Source organism: Camelus dromedarius, chromosome 1, assembly GCF_036321535.1.
Source record: "Camelus dromedarius isolate mCamDro1 chromosome 1, mCamDro1.pat, whole genome shotgun sequence".
Classification (NCBI taxonomy): domain Eukaryota; kingdom Metazoa; phylum Chordata; class Mammalia; order Artiodactyla; family Camelidae; genus Camelus; species Camelus dromedarius.
The window spans coordinates 85,493,356-85,516,172 of NC_087436.1; the positions used below are offsets into that span (position 1 = coordinate 85,493,356).

Sequence of the window (22,817 nt, forward strand, 5' to 3'; positions counted from 1 at the left end):
TGAAGCCAGAGACCTGGATTCAAATTCCTACTCCCAAACCCATTAGCTGGGTAGCCTTAGGTAACTTTTACCTTTCCTGCTCTGCAAAAAATGGAAGTAACAGTATCTTCCTTACATGGTTGTTTGTGATAATTAGATAAGACATTCTGGTACTGATAGAGTGCTGGTGCTCTATAAATGCTCATTTCCACCCCCCACCCCTTTTCCTCTCAGCCTCTACACAAGTTATGGGAAAGAGGGGTGAAAATCACCAGCTCCAGACACAGAGACATCAGTGACAGAAAGGTCCGTGGAAGTGAACATTATGCATGCTGCATTTTTATTCCCCTTTATTCTTCATTAATCCTGCACTGTGGTATGGAAAGAAAGAAGAAAATTATGTTCTCCTACTGAGGATGGCCACTTTTAGCTGAATCCCATCTGTTTTGCAAGATTTCTCCGAGCAGAGAGCATCTTGCCCCTGCTTTTCTATAGGATCCCGCAAGCTCCGGGTGTACTCGCTGCAGGGTAATTGCGGTCCATAAGCGTCCTTGGTACCCTGCTGAGGCTGGAGCCTGGGAAACATTCATGGAAAAAAACAATCAGGTTGACAATGCCAAGGTTATAACAGTGACTCAGGCTTTTCTCAGTCAATAGTAAGCCATTCTCCACACTAGCCTGAAGGGAAAGAGAAGCTATATGAGGAAGGTGGTTCGGAATCTGAAAGCAAAGGATTTCTGATATTTATATACACAAACTTTTTACCCCCCAGGGGTTCACACGGAAATTCAAGAACAACACTGCTATTTGGAGAGCTATTTCGGGAATCCACGCATCTCATGGACATTTGGATACAAGCTTAAGCAGTGGTGTGCTGGTAAGCTGGCTCTCTGGGTGGGAGTGAGGGACCCCAGCTGTGGCACCTGCTGGTTTCCATGGTGTAAATACTGCCACCAGGGTCAATTACAAGCTATGCACGTGACATCACTGAGTGGGGAGTTGGGAGGAACCCTGAATAACCGGCTTGCCTGAGGAGGTGCCACGGCTGTGGCACCACCCTGAGCCTGGGGCTCCTGTTCAGTGATAATAGCTATTGGCAAATTCAACCTTTGTTGAAAACAGACATCATCGAGTTCTAGAATTCACTGCCTCTTGCTCGATGGCCTGCCTTTTAGTCCTCCCGCTTTTTGAAGCAGCTCTGTAAATGTCACTGCTGGGGACCCCAGACACTTTGACTTAATGAAGATTGATGTCTTCATTAGATTTGGAAAAGGAATGCTGGGACATTTTATTACCTGGTGGCTGGTGCCTAGTACTCTCTGTTCCGTGGCCCATCTCCCCCACCTCCTGTGACACATTCCTGAAAGGGCTCCAGGAAAAAAATATTACAGCCTTGGCAGATCAGTGTTTTCTGATTGTGCAATGTTCTTCCTGAGAAACCCCATTCTCCAAAGGCAGTCATTCTGAACCAGGACCAAGAAGTCGGGGTACAGGCTGGCCACCGGGAGGACAGCACAGGGGGCCAGATGGTGGAGAACCAGGACAGAACAAATCTATGGGAGGCGGCATCCAGGTCTGTTTCATCAATTTTATGGGTTTTCAGAAATTGCATCTTGAAAGAAGGAATTAAAGGGTGTTTGTTTTTTCAAATACTCCACTTTTGTTTTAATTATTTTTCACACCTTGTAAAGCGACTTCACCACCATTATCTCATGTGTCCTCATAGCAGGCTGATGAGATATAATAATAATATTGTTAACATAATAAATATAACAACATATTATGTATAACATATTACACTGGTATAATATGTAATATAATAAATATTAGTAATAACATGATAAACATGATTATTTCTCCTTTACAGACGAAGACACTGAGACCCAGAGAAGACAAATGACTTGCTTAGGGTCCTCAGATGTTAATGAGAGCGGAGGTACTTGAGCTCCCTGTGTCTGAGGCCAGGCTAGAGCTCCCTCTTTACCAGACTGTGTGTATATGTGACGACTGGAGGTTTCTATCAGCTCTGGTTATGTAATCACATGTGCCAGGAGGAGTCAGAACTTTCAGGACGTTTAAACAAACTTGAAGTCATGCTGTGATCCAAGGAGTTTCAATGGGCTCCTGGAGGTCAGATGTTCTCCAAGGTAGTTCAGTAACACCTCACTTATTCAGGGCTGGCAGGGAAGGAGATAATCTGCAAAAATCAAATCTTACTAATTGTTCACATATCTGAAGCTTCCAAATCTCGAATGAAATCTTTTAAAATTACATGGCACATCATGCTGTGTTCTTAAACATAGGATGCAAAACAGCTTGTTTAACTTCTTCTCGTTGTAAATCTCAACTTTTTTAGACTTTAATTTACAACCCTCTAAGGCTCCACCAGGTTCCAGACTGCTATACTTTTTGGAGTTCCTGTTTCTTTTTTACTTCTATTGGAGAGCTGACCTTTAAGCACCTCTGTACCCTCTTCCGTCTTGCTGTTTCTAACTTGTTAAGGAGTGAATGCAACTGATTCAGAGAGATTTGTTGATCTAGTAGGAGGAGATGGGTTTTAAATAAAGGTTTGCATAATCCTTCTAGGAGTAAGCACTTTCTATCATCTTTACTTTTCAGGATGTGGTAGGAGCTTTTGTTGTGCTGCTCAGATCCTTTTACCAGCCCAAGTTCTCTTGTCACTCGGCTGCTGAGAGGGTTGGTGACAAATGGCTTTGCAGTAGGACCCTTCTCTGAAGACTCGCTCTTAGTCCACTGGAACTGCTCCACACAGAAATGCCTGAGAGGTTGTCCCCCTACCTCTGGTGTGCTTGCAGCCTACTATTAATACGGGAGTATAAAAACCCCAGCCCCTTTGCCCCCAGGAGGGATGATTCCGTGAGGCCACCCTTGTCCCAGAACTTCCCATGGGGTTGGACTAAGGCTGGACTGTAGCTCAGTCCATATCTTGCTTGGCTTCTCCCATGCCCTGTCTTGCTTCCCTCACTCTTTGACAAGGTGTCCCTAAGACCACTTTCAAAAGACCCAACCTCTGATTCCAGAGACTCTAATCTAAGATGGGCTTCCCCTGCTTTCCTGCTTTTCATATTCTTGGCTATATTCTGGAGACGTCTTCCTATCCCTTCCTAACCCAGCATTTAGAGAGAAGGGCAGCTTCATCACGAAATAAAGAATGCATAATGAGAAAAAAATTTGCAAACGGTATATTAGAAATTTTTTAGGTTGTCAAACTCTGACTTAAAGCCTACCTTATGAGGTATTAGGGTCCTAGAATACAGATATAAAGGACACAGCTTCCCTTCACCTCATCCTTTTGAGAAACTCACAGCCTGATGAAGAAACCAACAAGTGAGTTAGGACAATTAACATGTATCTTAATAAATGCTGTTATTGAAGTCAGAACTCATTTATTCATTCAAGAAATATTTCTCAAGCATCTACCATGTGGTAAATTTTAGGAGTCTAAACCACCCAGAAAAAAGGCTGGAGAAGACATGATAGTTTTTACTTTGGAGATGATACCAGAGCTGGTTCTGGTAGAGAGAGCAAAACTTTTTACCAGGTGAAAGTTAGGGGAGCTGTTCATCTCGAAGGACCACGACCTGAAAGGGTGTGGTGTTTGGGGGCACTGGGGAGAAGCTGACCATGGCAGGAGATGAGATGGCAGAGAAGAAGGCAGGGATGGATGTGAAGACCTTTATCTGCTGGGATAAGAAGTTTGAGTTTTACCCTGTAGGTAATTTGAAGCCAAGAGAACCTTATGAACTAGGAATGAAGCCGCAGCCTGTTCAGCAGGAACGTGATTGTCATCCACTGGGTGAACTGGGTTGGGAGAAGGGTGGGTCTTCTTAAGAATGAGTCTTCAGGGAAGGGTCCTGCTGCAAAGCCATTGGTCACCAACCCTCACAGTATGACAAGTGCATGCTGCATTAGGCTTTCGTATGCAGTGCCCAAACAGCACAACACCCCTAATGACCTGTGACATCACAGCTTAGATATGGCGCTTGTGGCCAATCCACGTCTCTGCCAGAAAGAAAATATACAATTCCTGAGTTTTCACTCTTGAAAATTTGATCTGTAAAGAAACTGGAAATTCTCCTCTGAGCACTCCTTGTGTTAGGGTTGGTTAGCTGTCCATATATGACTTGGTAGGATCAAGACGTAACCAAGAGAATCTCTGTCCCTAGACCCTATCCATATTCTGTCATCGTTGCCTCAAAGGCCGCCATGGCAGCTCCATCCCTGTGACTCATCTGTCTCTCCTCCAGCCTAGGGGTAAGGAAGGAGCATGGGAGAGGAGAGGACAAAGAAACAAGATTGTGGGCTGTCTGTGGCACAGTGGGGATACCGACGTAGTGGGGATGGGGAAGGATGTGGAAAGAAAGGGAAGAGGCAGGAAGTCAGAGTTTGAGGGAGGTAATAAATACACATTATCTTCCCTTCACAAGGCTGCAGTGGGCAGGTGCTCGTTGCTCAAATTTACATAAAGATCGTGTCTCTTGATTATTTTATTATGGGGAAAATTGATTTTCAGATTAAGCAATTCCTGCCTTTGTTCATATTTCCCCTAGTAATAATAACAACAATAATGATAAATATACATTGTTTGAGTACTTACTATCTGCCCAGCAATGTGTTAAGAACTTTGCCTACATTTATCTCTCTAATTCTTCCCCAAACCTAAGACGGAGGTATTAGCATTCACTTATAATGGGAGAGGAAAGTAAAGCCTAGAGAGGTTACTTAACTTGCTCAGAAACCCACCGTCAGCGAGCAGCATGCCCAGGTCAATCTGCTTCACTGCAAAGTCGGTCCTTCAGCTCTGTGCCACGTGGCTTTCCCCGCACAGCTATTTGCTCCTTCCTTCACCATTTCAGATGCTTTTTGTCCTTCAAGACCTATTTCCGGTTTCCTTTCTCCACTTAACTGATTTTACTGAGCACCATCCTCATCCTCTGTGGAGCTTTTTCACACTGATTACCTTCTTTAAACACCTCTGAAGTCTTTTAAAAATTAAAAAAAAATTTTATTGAAATTTTGTCAGTTATAATGTGCCAATTTCTGGTGTACAGCATAATGTTTCAGTCATATTTATACAGACATATATTCATTTTCATATTCTTTTTCATTATAGGTTACTACAAGATATTGAATATAGTTCCCTGGGCTATACAGTAGAAACTTGTTGTTTATCTATTTTATATATAGTAGTTACTATCTGCAAATCTTGAACTCCCAACTTATCCCTTCCCACCTCCTTTCCCCCTGGTAACCATAGATTATTTACTATGTCTGTGAGTCTATTTCTGTTTTGTAGAAAAGTTCATTAGTGTCTTTTCTTTCTTAGATTCCACATATGAGTGATATCATATGGTATTTTCCTTTCTCTTTCTAGCTTACTTAGGATGAGGTCCATCCATGTTGCTGGCAAATAGCATTACTTTTTTATGGCTGAGTAGTATTCCATTGTATAAATATATCACAGTTTCCTTATCCAGTCATCTGCTGATGGACATTTAGGTTGTTTCCATGTCTTGGCTATTGTGTATAGTGCTTCTATGAACATTGGGGTGCATGTGTCTTTTTGAATTAGAGTTTCCTCTGGATATATTGCTAGATCATATGGTGAGTCTGTTTTTAGTTTTTTGAGGAATTTCAATACTTAAACACATCTGAGTCATTAAAGTAGGGAGCAAATCTTATTAAGAATAGATCTGTATGATTCTTTAAAAGTTTTCAGTGGCTGTATTTAGTTTTCTCTCCAAAGTTTTTAAACCATGTCCAGGTCAAGATCAAGTCTTCTGGGTCCCCATCTTCTCAAACAGCACCCAACACGGTGTTGGGTAGATGTGTCAGGAAGCCCCTGACTCCTAACGCATCCAGTGGGCTGTAATTTTAAGGAAGAAGAAGTGCATGTGTGGGTCTGATAAGATCTGAGTGATAAGTGGAGAAGATGCCCTAAGAGTGACGCTCAGCTATGTTTACCATTTAAATCCACGGCGGCAAGCCAAGATAACTGTTTCAGTCTGTGGACAGAAGTTCATGAAGATCTTTGCTTGACAGGTCAGGGTAAAAGGTCTCTTTCTTTCAAAATATGTGAAGGGGCAGGAAACGTGTGCACCAGGTGTTTTGTGTTCATGGCTGCCTAGGAAAGATAATTCTGTCTGCTCAATAAGAACATTGTGCTCTACACACCAGGTTGTTTTTCCAGCAGCTATTTTCTGCCTATAAAAATGAGCATCGCTGGCTCTTAACTTCTTTCTGCAAATCCCTTGGGCTACAAACAATAACAAAAGGTATCTTATATTTATACAAAGCTGTCCTCAGAAAAGCTCAAGGACCTGAACAGAGTTTGTTTTTATATATAAGAGTTCTTATATAATCCCCAAGGGGGAAAGGAGCAGAGGGTGACAATTGAGTTTGGAATGTTGTCAGTCCCAGCAAACAAAACGGAAAAGTGAGGCCCTACTGCAGGACACGCTGACGGTCATGGCCAGGACAGGAAGTCCGTCTTCCTCACTTCCTGTGCAGGGTGCTGCGCCCTGGGCCACACTGCCTCGTTAGAAATCCGAGAACCTGGAGGAGAGGACAGGAGGGGGAGGCGTGGGAGAGAAAGCCCAGCCACACCGGAAGGGATGCTGCCTCTCCCTGCCTGCAGGGACTGTTGTTTCCACTGGTCAGGGCTCTGCCACTCCCAGAGTGAGTGTCCTTGTCCTTGGTGGAACTGATCCTGGGGAGAATTTTCATCACCCTCATTAGCAGGGACAGCTGAATCACGGTAGATTTCAGAGGTCTGGGTGGTTTGGGGGAGGAGGGCCATCTGAGCAAAGGGTATTGTGTAAATATTTATTGCACACTTGGATACAGTGATCACTAAGGCATACACTCTGGACTCAGTAAGTGCATCATACACGTGCAGGAGAGACACACAGGATGAAAGGATCTAAGAGTGCCAAGTGAATGCAATAATGGAAAAGCAGTTACTTTTGATTGTGAATTTGAGTCAGGACTCCATGGGCCTGGGAGGGGAGCACTTTGGCTGGGAATTTGAAGGATAAGCAGGAATTTTTTTTATTTTTGTTGAAATGTAGTTGATTTACAATGTTGTGTTAATTTCTGGTGTACAGCATAGTGATTCAGTCATACATATATGTGTATTCTTTTTCATAACAGGTTATTACAAGATATTGAATATAGTTCCCTGTGCTATACAGTAGGACCTTGTTGTTATCTATTTTATATATAGTAGTTTGTATCTGCTAACCCCAAACTCCTAATTTATCTCTCCCCACCTTTTCCTTTTAGTAACTATGTGTTTGTTTTCTGTGTCTATGAGTCTATTTCTGTTTTGTAAATAAGTATCTTTTTTTAGTTTCCACATATAAGGGATATTATGCGGTATATTTCATCTCTTTCTGGCTTACTTCACTTAGAATAACTATCTTTAGGTCCATCTATGTTGCAGCAAATGGCATCATTTCATTCTTTTTTATGGCTGAGTAGTATTCCATTGTATAAATATTCCAAAACTCCTTTATTCAATCGTCTGTCAATGGACACGTAGGTTGCTTCCATGTCTTGGCCATTGTATATCATGCTGCTATGAAGGAATGGTTTTAAGGGATATTGTCTACACTGCATTGAGGATGTACCTCTCTTAAAATCACCTGGGGAAGCTTTCAGGCCAGTCCCCGTCCCTAAATAGTTGGATTCAGTGATCTGAGTGTTGCCTGGGCATTAGTATTGTGGAAGGGCTCCCAGGTGATTTTTCTGAACAAATAAGATAGACAGCCACAGAAAGAGCATGGGCTTTGGAACTGGACAGCTTTGTTCTAACACCTGGTAACCTTGGACTAGGCCCACTGTGAGGCTCCCACAGCTGCGCCGTTTCTTCCCACTTCTGCCAGTGCCAGTGAAGAAACTGCCATAGGAGAGTCCCTCCCCTTTGACAAACTTTCCTTGACTGAAAAACCTTAGATTGGGAATCAGGAAATCTGGACTCTACCCCAGCTCTGCCACTGAGGTGCCACATGAGTGTGCTGGGTCACATACAGAGATAGAGCAAAGACACAGACAACATGCTAGGTACTCAACGCATCTCCAGGTGTCAGTTTCCCCATCTGTTGAGGTTTTTAGGGCAGTATTTATAGGTCATAAACTCTATTTGACAGGCCGTGACCAGAATCATTTTAAAAGAAAGATGTAAACCATAATAGAAAAATAGAGTGCACTGCATAGAAGAGGGCAAGTCTTGTGACATGAAGTTTTGTTTCAGTTGTCTATACGTGTGTTTATGGGGTTGTAATGTAAAATTCATGTCATGCTGTGGGTTGTAAGTTAAAAAGCTTGAGCGTGCTCACTGGTGGTACATTGCTAAAATTGGAAAGACACAGGGAAGATTAGCATGTTCCTGGTGAAAGGGTGACATGCAAACTCAAGAAGCATTGAAGATTTTTTTTGTAATATTATGTGGTTTTTTAGTACGCTTGAAAGCAAGAGTTTGAGAAACATGGGATTGGATGCTCTCTGTGAACCCCTTCCTTCTGCTCTGTAGCCAGTAACTACTCAAGCCTACCGTGAACTCACTTTTTTGGTAACGTCTTTTTACTTACCACCATGTAATTCTGCCTACCATTTATGTTTTTAAGAGGGAGGCAGGACAGTGTAGTGATTAAAAGCACCCTATTGAGTTAGATAAGTCTATGTTTGAATTTAACTTCTTCACTTACTAGTTGAATGACCTGGAAAATATGCCCAACCTCTCTCAGCCTTGTCAGTCTCAGACCACACCTAGGACATGCAATGGTTATAAGATTAAATAAGATGCTATGAAGGTCTTAGCACAGATCACCTTGTTCACAGAAAGTGCTTGGTGTAAGACAGCAATTATTATCTGACCTCTGGTCCCACCCAGATTTTAAGTACAGTCTGCAATGTAGTGTCTGGCATATACAAGATCATAAATACTTTGCATGTAGAAAACCAAGGATTCCAGCCTCAAGCAGCCGCTAAAGCTGGAAGGCAGCCATTCTCCATCAGCATGCCCCATTACCATCCAGGTCGTGGGAGGAGAGGCAGGGCGGTCTGTGTATCCTCTACCCACACGTCCCCTTCCCCCTTTTCCTCTGACATGAATGGCTGGACCTGGGAAGGCAGATCTTGGTTGTGATTTGCTTCAAGGACCAAAACAACCGTGACATTTCAGTGCCATCAAAACCAACAGACAGATGGAAACTCAAGATCAGCTGTCTTACAAACATCTACCTGAGATGGTTTCAGACAGAACCACGAGACAAAGAAATGAGGAAGAGCTGGTGGCCAGAACACTGAGAAAATGGGGGTAAGATTCAGATATTACAGCAGGAAAAAAATGACTATCATCCAACAGTCAGCAAATAAGCAACTCACTAGGTCCTATATGCCTCATGAATAGTCTGGGAATCAAAGTGTTGTTTTATAAATGATTCATTCCAGGAAATACTCACTAATCAATTGCTAGGGCTTCTGTGTAATAGTTTCCCAGATTTATAGGTGGTGATCATGTGAACTGGATCATTGACTCTAGAATGAGATAAACAGCAATGCTGGTAACCTAATCTGCTTACTCCAAGTAGCTACAAAGAAATTAGCTGCCCTGAGTGGAAGCCAGCACATTACGAAGAGTGAAAAGAAACCCATTCATCATGAGGGAGCCTCACCCCCACTGAGGCTCCCTGGAGCGTTCAGCTAAGCTGAGAAGATGCCGATGGAGAAGAGGATGATGACCCATACATAGATGTAAGGGGACGGACGAGCGGAGGGGAGGGAAGCCTCGTGAGATGGCATGTGAGGAAAAAAATGGGCCTTAAAATGATAGAAATGATGAAAGCACAGTATTCCAACGACTACACAGATAGTATTGCAAAGAATAAGACTGTTGAAAGTAGCACTTGGTGGGGAGGGTGTAGCTCGGCGACAGAGCACATGCCTGGCAGGTACAAGGTCCAGGGCTCAATCCCCAGCACCTCCATCAAAAAATAAATAAATAAGCCGAATGACCTCCCCCCAGCAAAATTTTGAAAATTAAATTAAATCAAAATGTTAAAATTTTAAAAAAGAAAAAGAAAGTAGCACTCAATGCTAGCTTGTGTTTTTTTTTTTTTTTTCCTCTGGAAGAAAATTTGGTTTGTACTTGTACCGTGAAAAAGAAAAGAAAATGTATGTGAATAATGTAGCCCCACCTAAAAATACGCTGCTAACACAATGGTTTTTCAGGAAAAGAAAAGGCAAGGATGCCTGGAAATAGCTGCATCTAATCAGCCCCCATCCCAAGCAATCAACTGAAGTCCAGGAAATTCCATATGTAACCAGAAGAATAGACATCCTGGAGCTTTTTGCCACAGTTAAGATTAGCGGAAACAGACCCCCATCAGCTCTAGTAACAAAGAAGAATTAAAGGTGAAGAAACTGCTGTGGGTCCCTGTGCCTCCCTTCTGGGGAGGTGGTGGCCGTGGGGGCAAGAAGGATGGGAATGAGGACAGAGGCAGCCGCCGTGGTGGTGCCGGCAGCCTATTGTTCTGAAACCAGCCCTTCAACAGCAGCTCTGAGCAGGGAACGTAATGAAAACAGCAGTGGCTAGGGCTCAGCTTATCCTCCTGACTTATCCTAACAATCGTTAAAAACGTTTGTTAACATAGCAGTGGTTTATGATGAGCGCTTTCGGGGTCTTGTTTAAGAAATCCTTCCTTACCCAAACGTCATAAAGATATTCTTCCTGTATTTTCCTCTAAAAGATTAAAAACGTTCCCTTTCACAATGAGTCCCTCCTTCTCTATGGAATTGAAAGCCACAAAAAGCACAAACCAAAGAGGAAAAGACGAAAACATTTCACTTCATTAAAATTCATAACTTCCACTTGCCGAAATTATCATAGAGTAAAAAGATAAGCTGCAAACCTGGAGAAAATCTTGACATCACACCTGACAAAGAACTAGAATGCAGAGCATATAAAGAATGCCTGCAACCTGTCACAAAATGTCCAACTATCATGATAAGGTAATTCACAAAAAGAACTATAGATGACTAGTCAAGATAGTAAAAGATTCTCAACTTCCTTAGTAATCAGGGGCATGCACATTAAAATCACAATTGAGATATCATTTTAAATCCACTAGATGAACCAAAAAATTATGAAGTCTGATAATACTAAGTGTTGGTGAGGATGTGGAAAAGCAGAATCATATACTATGGTTGGGCTTTAAAATAATACAACTAGGCACTGTCTAAGGCAAGTGAAGATTATATCTCTGTGGCCCAGCAATTCCACTCGCAGGTGTGTATCCTACAGAAACTCTCACACAGGTGCATGTACAAGACCATTAATAAAAAGAAGCACAGTCCATATTAGCAAAAATGCAAACGAAGCTCAGCAGCATTGTTTGGGGATACCTACATTGCTGGCTACTATTTTTAATTAATTATTTTTAAAATTATTTTTTCTTTAGTGGAGCTACTGGGATTGAACCCAGGACCTTGTGCATGCTAAGCACACACTCTTACCACTGAGCTGCACCCTCCCCCGGGCTACTATTTTTTAAAAAGCAAGAGATGACAAACACAGCATTCAGGAAAGTGGTTATTTTGAGGGGAAGGCAGGAGGATGGGAAATGGGGAGGAGGACACAGTTCGTGTTGATGGTACTGTTCATGTTGGGATTCTTCTGTTGGCCGTGGCTTTGTATATATTACACATGTTCCACTGTAAGCACAGAATATTACATAATAAACTGCTTTTAATTTGTTTTAAAAAAGGGTGAACAAAGAACAAAAATCTCTAAGGGCTCAGTGCCAAGGAAAACATGGGATCTTGGTAACATTAGTCTTACTAAAATAAGATGGGAAGAGGGGTCACTCAAGAAGCGACGGATTGCTCTCTGTCCAGGAGGGTCTGCATAATTTATGTGGCCCTGGAGGTCCTCCCAGAACATGGGTAGCTTGCCCAGTGACCAGGACCTGTGCCCAGGGGTCACACCCTCTTGCTTAAGTTGGCAAGTGGCCTGGGAGAGCAAGTGATGATCAGTTATGGAAAAAACGTTAAAAAAAAAAAATCATGCCACTTAGTACCTGAATGTCATATGTGGCTGGATGTATTTTAGATAATTTCCCATGCAGAAAACTGAGGGCTGTTCTGGGGCAAGGCTTTTTGGTCTAACATTGGGATATCCTATTTTCCACCTTGACTGCATGAATTTGACATTGACCCAAAGCTGTTTTTTCAACAGTTGGCATTTTGAATTGTTATTTGAAGCTCTCGATACTCGGGTCTTGGCACTGCTGGACTTTGTAACCCTAGCACTACTCAGATAGCTGCAACCCTTTTTTGGTTGTTATTTCTATCTTTAATATATTTGGGTCTTACCTATTATCCCAAAAGGATTATAAAGTTAACCAAATGGCAGGATTTTCTAAAGCCCTGTTTTGTTCATCCTTGCTGCCAAAAACTTGGCAAAATAAAGCCTTAATAGGTATTTTATTTTGAAAGAATTATGAAGTCACAGTAAATTGCAAAAATAGTAGAAAAGCCCCATGAACTCTTCACTCAGTTTTCCCCAGTGATTACATCTTACATAACTATGGAACACGGTCAAAACTAGAAAACTGACACTGGTGCAATGAGTGCCCTCCAAATCCATCCACGTTGCTGTAAATGGCGAAAGTCTGTTCTTCTTTATGGCTGAGTAGTATGCCATTGTGTATGTATATGTATGTGCGTGTGCGTGTGTGTGTGTGTGTGTGTGTGTGTGTGTGTGTATACCGCACCCTCTTTATTCGCTGTTGATAGACACTTAGATTGCTTTCCATATCTTGGCAATTGTAAACAATGCTACAAATAATAAATAAATTGTAAAACATTGGGGTGCCATGTATCTTTTTGAACTAGTATCTTGAGTTTTTTTGGATGTATACCCAGGAGTGGAATTGCTGGATCGTATGGTAATGTCACTCTAGATTGATGATTGTTTCCTCTCTGCTTAAAAAAAAAATTCTATTACATTCTCATTTTCATAGTGCCTATTGGGAAACCAGGTGTCAATCCAATTTGTTCCTTTCTCAGTAATGTGTTTTTCTATGGCTGCCTTTAAGATTTTCTTTCTTTTCCTTTTCATTTTCTTTTATTCTTTTTTCTTCCTTTTCTCTCGTTCTCTTTCCTTTCTTTTTCCTCCCACCCCCCCCTTCATTCTTTCTTCCCTTCTTTTGGTATTCTACCATATCATTACAATATATCTATCTAGCTTTGTATTTCTTTTCATTTATTCTGCTAGAAATTCATTGGGTTTCCTAAATTTGAACATTTCTTTGTAAATTCACGAAAATTCTTAGTCAACATCTCTTTGAATGTTGCCTTATTCTACATTTTTTCTATTACCGCTTTCTTGAACTCTGATTAGATATCTGAAGTATAGCCTCCATGTCTTCTTTTCCAAATATACTTCATTATAAATATTTGTTCACTTAAAAAAATAATTTATAGCTTAAAACTTGCAGATATCTCTTTTATTAATAAGTATGTTCAAAATATTTTGACTAAGAATTTAAATCAAAACCAGCATATGTTACTGCAAATCCAGTTAAAATCTCGCTCAATGGAACCAACAGCAGCAGTAGGTGAACTCTTACCATAAACACGTTTGGTGCACACCGCTTGCCCTGTCTCAGCATCTGCAGCATCAGTTCCTGCTTCCAAGTTCGGGAATGGGAAGTCTTCTATCACAGCATCGCATTTGCCTACCAATCTCTTCACCATAAAGTTGAACCACAGAGTTGCAAAAACATATTTTGTTTTTGGAAGAATTTTTGTGCAACTCTAATTCCAGTGACACTCATACAGAGTCACATCTAGTCTTTCTGAACAACATGGAGCATGTCTGCAACAAGGGCTGATGCACGGCTCATATAGATTCCCCACAATCCTGCATCTTTGTAGGAAATGTTGAAAAGACTTCAAGCCGTGGCAGAGATTGCCACGACAGGTGAGCTGGGCTGGCTTCCTAAATATACATTCAGTCCTCCTCTGAAATGGCAATCATACTTGCCAATCAGTGTGTTTGCAACTGTGAGAGAGAGTGTATCTGGATATTTCCAGCCAACAGCTTCGACGGCTCTTGCAAGGTGTGTCAGAGGCATCTTGTCATCCCTCAAAGGAATCTCACTTCCTGTGAATTGGCAGGGAGGTTGTTATTTTTCCTTTGTGTGTGGACAAAAAGTTACCAAAATGAAACTTGGCTAACTTATGCTGTTCATCATAGGAGACTCCTCCAGTTACAGCAAAGACTATTTTTGGCCCCTTGTTAAAAAATGTGTGCTTATACAGTTCACTAAGTCTTTATAATGTATAGATTTACATTTTCAGTTGGTCCCCAAACTGTCCATCCAGTGCGGTATTTTGATAAGCTATGGCATGACAACAGTAAAACACAGCTTCTTGTAAATTGGCTTTGACTTTGCACATCTCCCTAAAGATTATCCTATACTCATATTCTGTCTCTGCTTTGTCCAATGTACTGTTTTATGTTATGTCAGCAAGAATGTCTACAGCTCTTGGCAAATCATTAGAGAATTCTTTGGCATAATTTATGGTCTACTTTCTGAAGGTATAGGCATTAATGTGAGCACCCATGTTTTCATTTTTATGTTCCAGATCTAATTTGACTCTCTTTTTGGTGCCTTTCAAATCTCTGTGTTCCAGAGAATGAGCTGCTCTGTTATTCTTCTTATTTTCATATCAATTTCCAGCATCAATCCAGAGCTTAACTGTGCATACTGACAATTTGGAGTTTTCAGAGGCCACTCTGAGTTCATTTTCCAAATATGTTATTCATGTTTCAAGAACATCCAGAACAATATTTATAGTGGCTTGTGTATTTCTCAGTCTATTCTCTCCAGTTATGACAACACGTTGGTCCCTCTGATCAGGAGCCTCTCAGTGAAACCCAGAGCCAGCGCCACACCCCGGGCAACAGCATGGCTTAGACCTCCACTGCTACCATCTTCTCTCAACATCTTTTAACTTTTGTTTTATTTTTTTCAGTCTCTTTTTCTCTCTGCTGTATATTGGGTAACTCTTAAGTTTTTTCTTCCAGCTCATTAATTCTCTCTCCCATTGTATAGATTGCTGCACCCATCCACTTAATTTCTAATTTCATTTATTATGTGTTTTTTTTTAACTGGAAGATCTATTTGGCTCTTTTTTCAAAATCCACCTGATCATATTTTATAGTTTCTGGTACCTTGTTATACTCCAAATATTCTCTTTTTTTTTTATTAAGCTCATCAAACTTACTTAGTCTGTATTTCTTAATTGATAATTCCAGCATCATCCATTTTTGCAGCTATAATCCTGTTATTTGTTATTTCTACTTATCTTCACTCAATTGACTTGTTTCCTCCTATGTTTTATAATTTTTATATTCAGAGAGTTTATAATTACCTGAGGGAATAATTTGAGGCCTTTATTTAAGGTATATTTCTCCAGGAAAGCATTACACATCTTGAATCAGCTTAAATAAAATTCTAAAGTTGAGTATCTGGGGACAACATAGGTAGTAGGAATTCTACAATTTGGCTCTAAACCTTCATGAGGACCATTTGTGAATAGAAACTTTCAAGATATACTCTACTTAGAGGCAAAGTTGAGATAAGAAAGTTTCTGTACTCTTTTCTTTTGTGGGATAGATTTTCCTCTTTTGGTTTACCCTCGCATGAAAAATGTCAACTTCTGGGTCTTGAACTATTTATTTAGAGATCTTTTTCTGTCTTCACCTGATTCAAATCCTAGGCATTGTCTCCCCCTCTTTGCTTGATGCCCATTAAAATAAAGGCTCTAGGCCACCAGTGATAAGTCAATGACCACAGGGACCTGTTTCTTCAGGGTGGTTGCCTCTGAAGATTTGTGCTTTCTTGTATTTTTAGCTTCCAGTGATTCCCATCATTTTGCTGACAGTTTAGACAAGCATTTTAACATCTTTTATCCATGCATTTTTAGGTGTTGTGAGACAAAGAGGTTCCTCACAGTATTTATTCTTTAACATTATGGGAAGTTTATGTTTGGGCACTATTTTTATGTTTGTTGTTTTGTTTGTTTACACCTTTATTATGGTATGATTCCTGTACAGTAAATTACACATATTTCATATGTACAATTTGACGAATATTGATAGAGGTATCCACCAATGAAACCACCACCACAATCAAGATAGCTAACATTTCCATCACTCCCCAAGAGGTGCAAATTTTGAATTCTCAATTTATCCTTTCTCACCCCCTTAATCCCCTGATAACTATAAATTTGTTCTTATGGTTCTCATATGTCTGTGAGTCTGTTTCTGTTCTGTAGAAAACTTCATTGGTTTTTAAGTACTCGAATTTACAAAGCTTCCACTGTAAGGTAGGCTGAACTGGGGAACTGATGTGATCCTCATCACTGCCCCTACCCTGCCAGGTAAAAATCCTCTGCACACATCAGACTCAAACACCAAGTTACTATTTTACCCCCACTGTAGCATGGCTGCTGCCCCAGCACAACACTAGCTAACCTCTTCCAGTAGAAGATAGACTGAACATAGAGAAAGAATGGCATCCGGTTCATGGATAGGCAGGCACCCAGCATGAAGTACTTATTTTGAGCTTTACAACAGCCTAATGGAATGGGTAGCACTGCTTTCATTTTGTAAGTAAGAAAACTGAACTTCAGTGATGTTAAGTAATTCATCTGAAGGATGCAGAAGTAGCCAGAATGTTCTGAAAGATCACCCAGGCACATCTTCCTAAAGCAAGCCTTCAGAGGACCTGTGGATCAACCATTTACTCACTCATCCATTCATATGGAAATTCACTGAAGAAACCTTTCTTGAGAACTTTGTATATGACACTATGCTAGACGCTGACCTACAAAAATGAGTAAGACAAAGAGCTTGCATCCTCATATGGGATGACACATTATTATATTATAATGCAGTAGGGTACATGATAGGGGTTATGAGAACATTGGGAAGGGCATCACCACTGAGACCAGCTCATGGGTAGTTTTGGGGTAGAACAAGGGAAGGTGGTTGCTGATTGATATGGGTGATGAAATACAAGTAGGAACATCTGTAACAAGTGAACGTGGAGGAGTCTTTCTTCTTGGAATTTACTTTTCATGATCTGTTGTCCTTTTTTCTAAAAAGAGGGAAATAAGGGCTCAAAACTATGGTCTTTAAGAAGGATTTATCCTTCCCAGTTACCAGGAGCAAAAGCTGTTGCAGTCCAGGATCAGCTTACTCGCTGGATGGGACAGATCAGGGATGGTTTGGTTATCCAGCTTGTGGCCTTTTCTGAAATTAAAATATCACACGGGGAAAGACTTGTCTGGTACAATTGCTTATTTTTTTTTTTAAAAGGAAAGGTAGTATTTATTTTATTTTGTTTTTTTTTTAAGAATTTTTTTTTATTGAAGTATAGTCAGTTTACAATGTTGTGTCAGTTTCTGGTGTACAGCATAATGTTTCAGTCATACATATACAAACATATATTTGTTTTCATATTCTTTTCCATTATGGGTTACTGCAAGATATTGAATATAGTTTCCTGTGCTATACAGGAGAAACTTATATATCTATTCTATATATAGTAGTTAGTATTTGCAAATCTTGAACTCCTAATTTATCCTTTCTCACACCCTTCCCCAACAGTAACCATGTTTGTTTTCTATGTTTGTGAGTCAGTTTCTGTTTTGTAAATAAGTTTATTTGTGTCTTTTTTTTTAGATTCCACATATGAGTGATATCATACAATATTTTTCTTTCTCTTTCTGTCTTATTTCACTTAGAATGACGATTTCAATTGCACTTTTTCTTGATCTTGCAAGTCCTTATATCAGAAGCTGTAATCCAATTTTCTCAGACTCCATCTCCCTACTGGCCAACAAAGGTTCCATGCTGGGTCTTGCAAAATTAAGCTATAAGCTTTTCTACCACCAAAGGTTGGAATCTAAGCACAGATGTCAAAGTTAATCCCATTACCCCAGGCACTCTTAAACCCCCTAGAAAAGTAGATTTGTCTTGCTGCCTTTTCTAACGGTGAGGAATTTTCCTCTACTCAGCAACTTTCTTCATTTTGTTGGTTATACCTAATTGGGTTTATCTTTGTCTGAACCAGCATGATGGACAGACCTTTTGGCAAATGTTCTGTGTTTTTTTCTAGGGCTTAAAATGTGGGTCATAGACACCGCTAGAGACTAAATATCCACTGGGAATCTTTATCCCACTCTACCTGTTTTTTCTGAAAACAAAACTGTCATCAGTGACTCTGAAAACAGAACCTGGAGCTTTAAGGATGTTGTAGTAGTTACATGATATTACAGCCAAACTGAGTATGCCCAGTGGTGTTAATTGGGGTCATCTTCCAACATGCTTTTGAGGTCTGTGATTGCTACCCCTACAACCTAAGTCTCTTAAAGGCTGAATGCTTCTCAGTAGTCCAACTGACCCCTGGACTTTTAGATAACTCACTTACCATCGTAGCTGAACATTTAATTTGTGATTGGGCTCTTTCCTAACTAAACTTTTGTTGAGTGATCTCTAGTGAGTCCCTTTTATCCATAATTCTTGGCAGTACAGTTTAGACAGGACAGAAAGACTTCTTTCATATCCTGACTATAACACTTTTTCGATGTTGACCTTGGACAGCTTACTCAAACTCCATTAGTTTCTTCATCTGCAAAATTGGGACAATAATGTTCATCTCGGAGTTTTGTTGGAGGACTAAATGAAATAATGTATGTAAAACATTTAGCACAGGACATGACTTAGAGTAAGCACTCAGTAAATAGTAGTTATTGTTCTGATTTCCTTACAAACTAGGGCATCATGTCCACAGTTCTACCAAGAATGGGTTGCCGACTATTGCCAAGGAGAGAGAGACTACAGGTTTACATTCAAGATTGTATGGAGAGCAAGAACAAGCAGTCAAACTGGAGATTGGTAGACAGATTTTGTACACTTATCTCTCCCCAGTCTTTGGCAAATGCTTTACTATATTGCAAGGAACGTGAGACACAGGGGAAGACTGACAGAAGGTGAGTTAGACTGAAATTGTGCAATTGTTTTGCAGCTCTGGTCCTCTCTGTTGCCACAGCCCAAGCGCATGATGCGCCATTATGTACAGGTCTCTGCTGCCTGCGGCTCCCCTTTGCTTCTCACCCTATGACTCATGAGATCACTGTGCCTCGTGTGCTAGGAGTTGGATCTTAAAGCACCAAGGGGAGCTGCTGGTGTGCTGGTGAAGGAGACATGCCAAAGTGACTGTAAGAGAAGACCAGCTACATTAGTGAGCCAGATGCTGTGCTGGGAACCTAAGGCAACCAGGACCACGAGAGAGCATCTCTGTCCTCAAATTTCACACCACAATCTGGTGAGTGAGATAGACAAACATGCAGGCGATACCACTGCAGAGCAACGAGGGCCACACAGGTTTCAGCGTACGGTTCTAGAAGCCACAGCTAACCCTCCTGGAGGTCAGAGACAGGGGTGCCAACGCTGAGAAATAAAGGTTTAAAAAAGGAGTCAGCCAAAAGAGCAGACGTGTGTGCACATGCATGTACGCACCCCTGTGTGTTTAGTGGGGTGTAGGGTGGGGGCAGGAATGTTGGGAAGAGACAAGACAAGGAGAATTTGGGAAGTGCTTCTAATGTGAAGATGCACTTCATGGGGTGCTCGGAGGAGAGAAGAGCAAGGCACATTTGAGGAACTCTTTGCCCAACTGCTGCTGACGCCTCTCTGGTGTCTTCTCAGGGGCTCTGTCAGCGGAAGATACCCTGGTGACCTGAACAGCGATGTGGGAGTTTCCTCCCCTCCAAAGACCTCGCTGGGAGAGACGAGTCCTTTTTCACTGTGTCTCTCTGGTATTCCTTGCTTCTTGTCTCCCATTCTCCTCCATCACCTCCCTGAGTGCTTCCACTGCGACCTGAGGCTCGTCAAGGAGTTCTGCAGCCTGTGGGACTTTTAGGGAACAAACTCCCAGCGGTGGGCTTCGTGATGCAGCCACCACCTTCCTCGCAAGGTGCACCTGTTCGCCAAGCTCGCTGTCCGAGCGTTCTGTTGTGTTCAACCCTGACTTTGGCCCTGGCCCCTAATCCCCAGGGCCTCTTGGCTGGTTTCCCTCGAAGGAAAGGTTGTTCTTTCAGCTCTTGTGTTCAGAAAAGAAACCAGAGTGCTTTCTTCCTGCAGTTCTGTCTCAGATCCTGATTGAAACTGTTTTACAGTCCCCTGAATCCTGACAAGGAAAAACATCCATTACCCACTACTCACAGAAATCTCTCTGAAACAAGAGTCAACCTCCCTTTCTCTCTCTCTCTCTCCTCTCCCACCCCACTCTCCCCTCTTTCTGTCTCCTTCTCTTTCACTCTCCATCTGTCTCTTCCCTCCTGACCTGCTCCCCCCACCATGAGCAAAAACTCCCTTGGCCGTCCCACACTTCAACTTTCAAAACTTTTACAACGATCATTCCCAAGTTTCCTAATCTCTCAGCCTTTTCTGTGCAATCCCAGATTTGTATCTTTCCAAAAGTGTAACTAATATTTATTGAGAAACTAATATATGCCAGATGCTTTCTATATATATGAACTCCTTGAAAAACTTATGGGAAGTAAATGTAATTAAATTCCTTTTTTTAATGAGAAAATTGAGAGTCAAAAGTATAAAGTAATTTGCCCAATATCATCAGCTAGAGTGTAACAGAGATTTCAGATCAGGTCTGCCTCAAAAACCTATGCATTTCCTTTTGTATCTTAAAACTTTTTGCTGATTACAAAATGTTTATGTAGAAAAATTCAAATACAGAAAGAAAAAGATGCACGCTCCTATATTCTTATATCCTAACTCACTGTTAATGTTTTATGATTGTTGCCCTGCCTTTATCTTATACAGTTTAAATACATATTTATAAAATTGGCACATATATATGCACGTGTATGTTTTTTTCCAGCTTAACTGAGATATAATTGACATATAACATTGTGTAAAGTTAAGGGGTAGAATGTGATGATTTGATATACATACATATTGTGAAATGATTACCACAATAAGGTTAGTTAACACATCTATCACCTCACATAATTGCCTTTTTTGTGGTGAAAATGTTTGATCTCTACTTTCCCTGCAACTTTCAAGTGTACAATATAGTGTTAACCATAATCATGCTGTGCATTAGATCCGCAGAACTTAGTCGTCCTAAAACTGAAAGTTTGTACCCTTTGATCAGTATCTCCCCATTTATCCCAACCCCCAGGCCCTGGTAACCACCATTCTAGTCTCTGTTTCTGTGAGTTTGATTTTTTAAAAATCCATATAAAAGTGATATCATACAATATTTGTCTTTCACTCTGTGACTTATTTCACTTAACATATATACATATATATTACACATATACACATAATTTTCTACAACAAATAATTTTAAGCTAAATTATACCTATTTATACTTTTGTCAGAAGTATATAAAATCATCCTACTGAATCTCTCTTTTTTTTTTTTTGCGTGGTTCTCACAGGTATGTTTATTCATGCATGAGGGCAGCGGCATGTCCACAAGTCAACGCGATGTCTCACGTTCCCAACCAACACGGCCAGACTGACGTTCTATCCGCATAACTCTGGTTAATGGTGACCATGAGCAGGTGCAGGACTGGGAGCTTTCAAGGCTTTACTTCTTTTATCAGCACTCCCAATTTTATAAACAATGAAGCCCAACAACCCCACTCCTACCCAAATCTCCTGGTAAACTCGGGTATAGTAAGGCTTCATGGGGATCCAGACATTCTTAATAAGGCTTTGAAGCGTCTCAGCGCAGCACCAGTGGCTCCTGAACCTCTTCTAACAATAACTTCTTGAAAAATATTTTGTCACTTGTTTGTTGATAAACAATTGCATTGCTGTTTAGATGTGTAATTTTTGGACTCCTACTAAACTGAATATTTTTCAAATGTTTATTGATCATTTATATTTCTTAATTTCCTTATTTTTAGAGCAAAGATTGGCAACTCCAGCTCACGGGCCAAATCTGGTCTGCCGTCTGTTTTGATAAATAGCATTTTATCAGGACGCAGCCATGCCCTTTCATTACGTGTTGTCTGTGACAGTTTTCATGCCTTTCCTTAGAGCTGGTGATTGTGACAGAAACAGTATGGTCTGCAGCACCTAGAAAATTTACCATTTGGACCTTTACAAAAAAGCTTGCCACTCCTGCTCTAAAGAATGACTCCTGTATTGTCAATCTCCTATTCCCTTTATCTTGATTTTTCAATACTTTTCCTGTGAGTCTCAAGTTGATTTTTTTTCCATGCTACTTATCCTCAGTAAGAGATGTGTCTAGACTAGGTGTCTGTCAGTAACTGGGATGCAGTGATTTCCCTCAAGAGTCCGTGCTGATCACTAGCCTTCTGGCTGAGCGCTTCTCAGGTCTGCAGAAGAGTGATTGCACATTTAATACCTCATCCCCAGTATCCAGCTGGTGCTTATGTAACCGGCTCTGAGGTTCCAAGAGAGGATTTTCTATCTCCATCCGTAGTTTCTTTCTCTGATACAAATCATTCACAGAAAGACCTCATACTTTCCTCTTCCAAGCATTATCTTGGTCTTTTTCCTCTTTCATCCACACAGAGACCGCTGCCCATACGGAGGCAGTGTGCTGCAGAAACAGGAAGGACCCTGGAAACATTCAATTCCAGATTTAAATTTGGGGTGGAAACTTCCTATTTAGGTAACACTGGTAAAACTGCTTTGCTTCCCTGAGCCTCTGTTTCCTTTTTTATAACCTCACATATTGT

At 40.9% G+C, this 22,817-nt stretch overlaps 1 protein-coding gene, 1 long non-coding RNA gene, 1 other non-coding gene and 1 pseudogene across 4 annotated transcripts; 2 read left to right on the top strand and 2 right to left on the bottom strand.

The window, feature by feature from the left end:
* The first annotated feature begins 864 nt into the window (after positions 1-864).
* LOC135322161 (uncharacterized) lies at positions 865-21,311 on the top strand. 2 transcript variants are annotated; one of them, XR_010382527.1, is made up of 3 exons: positions 865-1,552; positions 19,107-19,406; positions 19,787-21,311. It is a non-coding gene; the product is annotated as an uncharacterized LOC135322161 (long non-coding RNA). The 2 variants fall into 2 exon arrangements; XR_010382529.1 differs by having other exon boundaries at positions 19,233-19,406.
* On the top strand, positions 8,333-8,435 carry LOC116148981 (U6 spliceosomal RNA). Its single transcript, XR_004132629.1, has one exon. It is a non-coding gene; the product is annotated as a U6 spliceosomal RNA (small nuclear RNA).
* On the bottom strand, positions 13,555-15,017 carry LOC105091597 (mitochondrial-processing peptidase subunit beta-like; annotated as a pseudogene).
* Positions 21,312-21,648: 337 nt separating the features above from the next.
* On the bottom strand, positions 21,649-22,552 carry LOC105091596 (ATP synthase subunit ATP5MJ, mitochondrial-like). The gene is made up of 2 exons (XM_064489319.1): positions 22,481-22,552; positions 21,649-21,861 (listed from the first exon to the last, which is right to left on the bottom strand). The coding sequence occupies exons 1-2, from the start codon at positions 22,550-22,552 to the stop codon at positions 21,649-21,651; spliced, it is 285 nt and encodes a 94-aa protein (XP_064345389.1).
* Between the last annotated feature and the right edge of the window lie 265 nt (positions 22,553-22,817).

What these genes read in the sequence shown, in the direction of transcription:
- LOC105091596 (XM_064489319.1), bottom strand. Translation starts at nt 22,552, where the DNA reads ATGGAGATAGAAAATCCTCTCTTGGAACCTCAGAGCCGGTTACATAAG. An exon ending in AGCTGGATACTGGGGATGAG is followed by an intron (nt 21,862 to 22,480) that starts GTATTAAATGTG and finishes TATTGTTAGAAG; the next exon opens with AGGTTCAGGAGCCACTGGTG.